The sequence below is a fragment of the Theropithecus gelada genome, chromosome 11 (assembly GCF_003255815.1).
Source record: "Theropithecus gelada isolate Dixy chromosome 11, Tgel_1.0, whole genome shotgun sequence".
Classification (NCBI taxonomy): Eukaryota; Metazoa; Chordata; class Mammalia; order Primates; family Cercopithecidae; genus Theropithecus; species Theropithecus gelada.
Window position 1 is genome coordinate 55,253,029 of NC_037679.1, and position 8,487 is coordinate 55,261,515.

The window sequence follows — 8,487 nt, forward strand, 5'->3', positions numbered from 1 at the left end:
GAGATCATTTTCACAACTGAAGGTTGTCATCTGGGCAAATGAACCACCCTGACTTGGAGATTAGGGTCTCAGACAGCCATGGATGTCAGACTCCAGCTCCACTACTTATTAGCCTTGATTAGGTGACTATTACCCTCTATTTCCTTATCATAAGGGCTAACTGCCTCCCTCCAGTATGTGCAGGATTTACGTGTGATCAAATCCTGGCTCTGCCATTTGCTAAGTGTATGACTTGTGGGCAAGTGATTTGACTTCTCTGGGCCTCAGTTGTCTCATCTGTAAAATGAAGATAATGATAATGATAGTATCTTTGTCAAAGGGCTGTTGGGAGGATGAAGTCAGTTCGTATTTGTAAAACCCCATGGAACTATAATGCTTTATAAATGTTCTGTATGAATTATATAGCTATAATGTTCCGCAAATGGTCTTTCATCTTGGCACATGGATATCCCTCACCCAATTAAGCTTCTTCACCACAGATAACTGCTCCCTGCACCCACCTCATTACCACTGGTATTAAGGAACTCTGGATAGCATGATTAAAGCATCAAAGACATGTGGATGCTATTTTGACTAAGCAGCGTTTTCATCGTAAGCCAGTTTTCAGAGATTTGATTATTGCACTAGAAAAATCCTAAAAAGTCTATTTCCACTAAATCAGACTTCTGTTGGGAAGAGAGACACGGTGGCTCACGAAAAACACCCACACTCATACCCAGAGTCCCTCTCATCCGCTGACAGCTTCCCAGGAAGCACACAAATAGCTACCCTGCCTTGAGCCTTATTGAAATGTGCTCTTCAGCTACCCACACCATTGCTGCACCCTGGAATTTGTCATGACCTGAATTTGACACACTTAAGAAATCTGAAATTCCAATATTCCACCTTCTGACCACGACCTTCCAGCTGCCCCCTTCCTTTAGTCACCGCCAGCCTTGGACCTGACCTCCAGTCAGTCCCTTCGTCCCTCCACTTCCCACCAGCATCCTCACTTACTTTCCTAGGAAGCTGGTCCCCTAGTTGCTCTCACTGGACCACTCTTTCTTAAGCACTCTGAGATTCCTTTGCATCCCTAAACCTGTGTCTACACTTGGAGTAACACCCATCCCCTTAGTCATCACAAAAAACAGCCATCTCTTGGGAGGATTGCTTAAGCCTAGGAGGCTGACGCTGCAATGAGTTATGATTGTACAACTGTACTCCAGCCTGGGCAAGAGCAAGATCCTGTTTAAAATTTAAAAAAGAAACTGCCATATCTGTTCACCCAGGCAGAAGACACTGCTAGAGAAAGTCCTGTGATCACGTAGACTGATGGTATTGCCGTCTTATTCTGTCCACCCCACAGTGACTTTCCAAAATTTTGACCCCTCTGCCAGGACCTTCTCAACGTCCACCTCCTCTAATTCTCAGAGGGAGACCTTACCTCCCACATCTGTAAGAAAACTGAGGCCTGCACATGTGAACCACCTTAACCTTCCGTCCCCCTCCATTCATTCCTTGACTCATTTAACAAAGATTTTTTCAACACCTGTTATGTAACAAGCTCTATGCGAGGTGCTGGGGATGAAATAAATAACAAACACACTCTACCTTCATGGTGCTTACTGTCTGGTGATGGATAAAGCTGTATAAAGATGACTAATAAGAGGTCTAACTATCCTCATGCTGCAAGAAAACCCAAACTCCTGTGTGCCCCAGTTGACAGTCACTGCTGAGTCCAGCTTCTGAGTAATTTCAGCCCAGACATCAGACTAGTGAGGGAAGGAGCTTGCAGATGATACCAGCTCCCAGCCATATAAGTCACCCCCAGCAGTTTGAGGATTCTAAACTCAGGCCCTACGCATTGTGGAGCCGAGACTTCCATGTTATTCTTTCTCCGGGAACACACTTTCCAACTTCCTTTGCCTGGCTAGATCTTTCTTACTTCTTACGCCTGTTTAGGCCTTTTCTTCTCCAGGAAGCATTCCCTAAATTCTTGGGTTGGGTTAAGTGGCCCTTCTCTGGGATGCCTTGGCATAGCTCTTCTTTAGTATTCTAGAAATTACTTGTCTGTGTTCATCTATAATTACGTATATATCCGACCTGGCACAAAGACACTTAGCAAGTGCTTACTAGCTGAACTGAAGAAATGTGAAATGCACTGAGCTGGCCCGTAGGTAAACCAGCAAGAAGGATTAAGTTTGTCTTTAGCGCCCTCTACCTTCTTCACAGAGCCCTTCCACACCCCATCAAGCATCCCTTGTCCCAATTCACTTTCAGTATCACTAAGTGATAACTAAAAATGACATTAACTTAGAGCTTGTCTTGTAAGCTCATAGGGCAGAAGCCTTTAAGAGCAGTATTTCGGTAAATGGATTTGCTCAAGTCTAATCTTAGAACGTGATCTTATGCCAGTGATTGCAGCTGAACTCCGTTCTCTGTATTCCTGACAAGGAAGACAAGTGAGAACAGAGCCTGGAGAAAGAATCACACTGCAGTGTAGATAAGTGACCAAGAGGACAGAACGAGGCGGGCAGATGGCTTGAGCGCAGGAGTTCGAGACCAGCCTGGGCAATGTGGCCAAACTCTTGTCTCTACGAAACAAAACAAAAATTAGCCAGACATGGTGTTGCATGCCTGTAGTCTCAGCTATGCCAGAGGCTGAGGTGGGAGGATGGCTTGAACCCAGGAGGCTGATGCTGCAGTGAGCTGTGGTCATGCCACTGCACTCCAGCCTGGGTGACGGAGTGACAACTTGTCTCAAAACAAAACAAAACAAAACTGCTAGGGAGAGTGAGAGCCAGGGAGAAGTCAGGATTCTGGGAATAGGAAGGAATATGTCTCTTCCATACCTGCCCCACCTTGGGTGTTTGCTCCTATTGTAACTTTAGTGACTGCATTAGCACTTTGAGGGATTGGACACCGCCCCCTGCCCCCACCCCATGCCAACAATTATACTCTTAAGACACCATTCCTCTTACACAATTTATTTGACCGTATCAGAGGACCCAACCCGGGTCAGAGTCTCACCTCTGGGAATTTGGAATTGCGATAGCCTCTCCCTGTCGTCAGAGCTATTTGCAACAGTAAAGCTGGAGAGTGGCCAGCCTGTATGTGGACTAGAGAGGCAGAAGTGAGGGACAATGGTGCTGCAGGCCTGGGCAGACCCCTTCTGTCCATCCCAGGTTCTGATAATCTCCCCGTACCTTGTATCCTTAAAATAATCTTCCTTTTCCCTTTATGACTTCTGGTCACTTAGATTGCTGTTACTTTCAATCAAAGAATTCTAACACAGCTATGGTTCTAATTAATTCTAACTAATAGAGCTAATACACTAATAATTCTACCTAATACAGCTATGTGTGCTGAGGTGCCCTGGGGCACTATGTTGCATTTGGTTCAAGTTATTTTGTTGTCTTTGAACAGACTGTCAGAGGGATGGGAAGGACCGGTGCTCAGGGTGGCCATCTGACCCCTGATGGACAGGAGACCAGGACAAGCCCACTGGATGAACCGGAGGGGTCCAGAAGGAGGGAGTTGAGAGTTCCCACTAAGGTTGACACATTCTGGTAAGGAGTTCATCTGCTGTCCACCAGGTAGGTGGTGTGCAAATACAACTGAGCATTCATGTTTAAGGTTTTTTTTTATTTTTTATTTTTCAACGCAAAGTCTCCCTCTGTTGTCCAGGCTGGAGTGCAATGGCGCCATCTCGCCTCACTACAACCTCAGCCTCCCAGGTTAAAGTGATTCCCCTCCCTCAGCCTCCTGGGTAGCTGGAATTACAGTCGTGCCACCATGCCCAGCTAATTTTTGTATTTTTAGTAGAGACGGGGTTTCACCATGTTGGCCAGGCTGGTCTCAAACTCCTGACCTCAGGTGATCCACCTGCCTCAGCCTCCCAGAGTGTGGGATTACAGGCATGAGCCACCACATTCAGCCTCATGTTTAAGGTTATTTAAGAAGCAAAGCAAAATCCTAATCATGTTGAATTTTTGAATCTGCAGCAGATTCAAATTAATGAATTTAAATCATATATCAGGTAAAATACTACCTTGACATATTTTGTGATCATACTGGGAGAAAATTAATATAAAGCTAATTTAAAATCTTTAAATTTGTAAATCAAAAGATTAAACCTTGTTAAAATTTACAAAGAATATGCCACTATAAGAAGAAGTACCTCAACTTTATTTTAGTAAAATCACCAACAAAACAATAAAAAGTCAAAACTAAAAAGACAGTTTTAATTGTGAGCTGAAGTTTTATATTTCTTTACGAATTCCGTTTAAAAAAGAGAAATCTCTAAAATCATCGATAGGCAGGTCTTTAATCCACTTTTAAGTCTTTCCCCACCAGCATTGCAGTCACGGGATGCATGCTTGCTTTGTGCTCTTGGTAGGTTCGGACGGCTTGATCATGGGATTTGTCAAAGGCAGTAAGATCCCTGCCAAAAAAGAAAAAATTGAAAAGAAAGAAAGGCGAGAAAGAGACAGAAGAGGAGAAAGGGAGGGAAGAAAGAAAGGAGGGAAGGGGTTCAGAGGAGGGGAAAAGGAAAGGAGAAAGAGAATAAGAACATAAGTCAATACCCAAGATTAAATTAAAGGATGTCAGCAGGGGTGACAGCCAATGTCACCCAAATAAGGTACCAGTCCCAGCCAATCATGGGTATGGTCCTGCCACAGGGTCCCAGAGGCCTCCTTCTGTCCCAGAGACTGGCCCTTATACTGGCAGATCAGACATTTTGCAGCGAGTTACAGGGAAGGGCTAGAGTGGCTGGGACCAGTGGCTATTTACCAAGCAGCATGGAAGTATTTTATTATTTGAACAGTGTCCTCTAATCTACTGGCTAAATATCAGCCCAGTATGTGAGACTGTGCCTCAAAGGCTTTCTTTCTAAAAACTGCTTTTAAAAAAATTTTTTAATCAAGATTTTAAGAGTATGAAAACACTAAATTTATAAATAGAATTTCTGAAAACTTCAAATAATTGAGAGTAAAAATCCTGATCACAGTGAAATAATAAATAATAAATACATAAATAAACAATAAATAATAAATAATAAATACACTAAACAGGACCTACCATACAAAAGGTAGGATTAGTCATTTTTAATGTTAACTACTATAAACATCATAAAACAGAAATATTTATTTTTCCCACAAAAGCTGTATTCTTATTTATTTTATTCATTTTTTTTTTTTGAGACAGAGTCTTCCACTGTCACTCGGACTGGAGGGGATGGAGTGCAATGGCACAATCTCAGCTCACTGCAACCTCCGCCTCCCAGGTTCAAGCGATTCTCCTGCCTCAGTCTCCCAAGTAACTAGGATTATAGGCACCGGCCACCACACCTGGCTAATTTTTTGTATTTTTAGTGGAGATGGGGTTTCACTATATTGGCCAGGCTGGTCTCAAACTCCTGACCTCGTGATCTGCCTGCCTTGGCCTCCCAAAGTGCTGGGATTACAGGCGTGAGCCACCGCGCCCAGCCCAAGTATACTCTTATTTAAAAACCTATTTAAAGTATACTTGACTCAATTCAAAGCTAGATGGGTTTTAATTATGGAAAGCATATGAAATATACTTAAAAATTAATTTTGTGGTCACATCAAAAAAGAGATAATGACTTATTTTGCCAAGTTTTATGATATTATTATTATATTGCCATCACTTTTGATGGCCAAAACTACAATTACTTTTGCACCAATCTAAATACTTGTGAAGTAAATGAAAAGCAAACAAAAGTAATCACGGATATTTATGGAATGATTTTTTTTCCCAGAATTTGGACAAAATTCATAGATAAAGAACTTCACTGAGATATTCTTTTTTTTTTTTCTTGAGATATTCTTAACTTGTATCTTGCTGTCAAGATACAACTTATCCCCCCCTTACCAAGCATTCCTTTACTATGTCAAGCAACCTACCTTTGACCTCTATGCAACATTTGAACACAAAACAGTTAGCTTTATCTGCTTATTTCTCCTTACATTTAACTTCAGACTCTTTTTCTTGTCTATACCTACCTACCAACTATCTTCTAGTTGCCTTTAAAAATCTTTGTGTATATAAGCCTATCTTTGATTTATTTCCATTTCATCAGTGTCTAACTCTATTTGGCTCAAAATAGGTAATCCATATATAATGTTTCTAAAAAAAGGAATGAAATTATTTCAAATTTCAACTATTTGTAAGTGTGAATCCCTATTCCAAAATTATATTGATAAACTTTAACAAAAAATATCTGCCATACAGATTATGTTTAAACATTTGAGAGTTTTCTTCCTATTTCTTAGATGAATTCAAAGCACAGTCTGAGTGGGTTCTTACTTGAATAAGGGCCGGGTAAACTTCATTCTCCCTTGTTCAATTGCCATCTTTAGCGCCAAAGGAATTGCATCCTCCCACTTGGATTGAATGCAGAGCCGTAGCCATCTAAAAGGAGGATTTAGGGGGAGCATGGGGTAGAAAATGAGGAAGGGGCAGGATATGACAGGTATATCTTAATATTACTTCTGTAGTGATGAATAACCCCACTATAGTTATACTGTACACCACTTTATGGTATGTCTTGATTCTGAGACTCTCAAATCCTTATATATACAATTTAGTAATTGGTGAAGAGAAAGAAGAGGAGCCAGTTCTTGAAAAAGATCATATATTTTAAAAGGTCTGGATCAGTAGGTGCTCACATACCTTGTAAATGCAATTTCTGAAGGAATTAAACTTTGGTTTAAGCCTCACATTACAAATTTGAATTAAGAAAGATTAACATATAATAGAATAAAATATTTCAAACTATTCCCATTTCAAAGTAGATTTAGTTGGTTGTGGAGAAAGCCTATTTACCACGGAATCCTTCATTCTAATTTTTTTTTTTAAGGTAAGAGAGGTTTAGAGCACAGTCTAATGAAAAGATTAATACTATCAGCTTACACATTGCAACTATTCCTTAAATATCACTATAAGTATTTACACAGAAGCAGTCAGTTTGACAAGGACTTCTCAAGACTCAAGTATGTCTCATACTCTGCATTCCCCTTCTCCACCTTTCAAAGGAATTTTCTGCTTTCTTCCACAGAGACAAGTTAAAATGATGTACCTGAATCGTATTTCAGAATTGTTAATGGCATTGAAGTTGTACACCTCTTGCATTCGCTTTATGTGCCCCAATGGAAGAGGTGCCTAAGAGCAAAATAAAGAAGTATACCGTATCATTTCAACAGGATTCCTTGGAAGAAAGGAGCTGGAGAGAAATGCATAGCCAGATTAAAATCCTAAATATTTTATAATATAGAAATAAATTAGATAAAAATAAAAGAAACAAATTGCACACTAAAGTAAATTCTGTGCAAACTTATTCTGGATGAGGATATTCTACTGGGAGCACAGGGATAATTTACTTTGTGAAGTACTCAGAATTAAATGAGAATTGCTCTTCTTAGACTTTTTAGCATGTATAAATATTATCTTTCAGACTTTTCCTAGACTTTTTCTAGTTATTCTCCATACCTTATATATCTTAAATGCATTCCATTCTCCAGATTAAATCATAGTTCCTTAATTTTTTGCCTGATTCCCCCTAGCTTTATCTTTGTATATTTCCCCTGAAATCCCTCTCAAATTATCTACATCCCTAGCAGTTCTTAAATGTTGGCATTATAGACCTCTTTGGGAATCTGATGAATAATGTGGACTCTTTCCCTAGAGGTGAAAATACACTTACTACACAAATACAAACTTCTGTATACAATTTCAGGGGTTTCATAAGCATCCTATCCCTACCTTAACTCACCCTAAAAGGGAGGACAAATTTGGGTGAAGGAAAGAAAAAAGATGAGTTCAGTTTGGACAAGCAGAGAGTTTGCAGTGCCTGTGAGTACAGGCAGAGGTGCCTCTAGGTAGATGATAACTCTCCCCTCCAACCACGACCTCCTTACCTTACAGGACTCCACACTCACTAACCATCTCTGCTCTCATGAACTACTAACCCTGATGCAAATAATTTAGTCCATTAGCCCCTTATGGACACATGCAACTCCAAGTCCACCCTGGTAGACCAACTGGTTAAGGTCATCTCCAAGGCTCCCCGACTTGCCCTAAGTTTTGCCATACCCATTCCAGAATCACCCTACCATGTTCTCTCTGTGACCCTAGGCCACCCACCAGTGGTAGAGCAATTTATGAAACCATGATGATACGATGCACTAAAAATAGATTCCCTCTTACTTTGATGTGGCCCTTGTTGCCTCAAAATCCTATTCCTAATTTTTGCATCAATTCCACAGGAAATTCCGCTCCAAATCTTCCTTCTCAAGGTGCTTAGACTGAAGACTTCCCTTTCATAGAAGTCTTTAAAATCCAGTCATTGGTTTATCTCAAAATGCAGCATCTCCTTTCGGTTTCTTCTATTCTTTCAATTTTCTAGATTCAAAACCTTAAAATCTGCAGGATTCTTTACTGTTTTTTTTTTTTTTTTTTTTTTTTTTTTTTTTAAAGAGGTTTTTT

The 8,487-nt window shown here is 40.5% G+C and overlaps 1 protein-coding gene across 2 annotated transcripts in view; it reads right to left on the reverse strand.

The window, feature by feature from the left end:
* Positions 1–4,146: 4,146 nt before the first annotated feature.
* LTA4H (leukotriene A4 hydrolase) overlaps positions 4,147–8,487 on the reverse strand; it is a 43,612-nt gene continuing 39,271 nt past the window's right edge. For both annotated transcript variants that reach the window (XM_025400821.1, XM_025400820.1), the window contains exons 17-19: positions 7,082–7,164; positions 6,310–6,414; positions 4,147–4,423 (exon numbers count right to left, since the gene is read on the reverse strand). In XM_025400821.1, the coding sequence (XP_025256606.1) occupies positions 4,306–4,423; positions 6,310–6,414; positions 7,082–7,164 (306 nt within the window). In that variant the 3' untranslated portion in view covers positions 4,147–4,305. The remainder of the gene's footprint in view (positions 4,424–6,309; positions 6,415–7,081; positions 7,165–8,487) is intronic.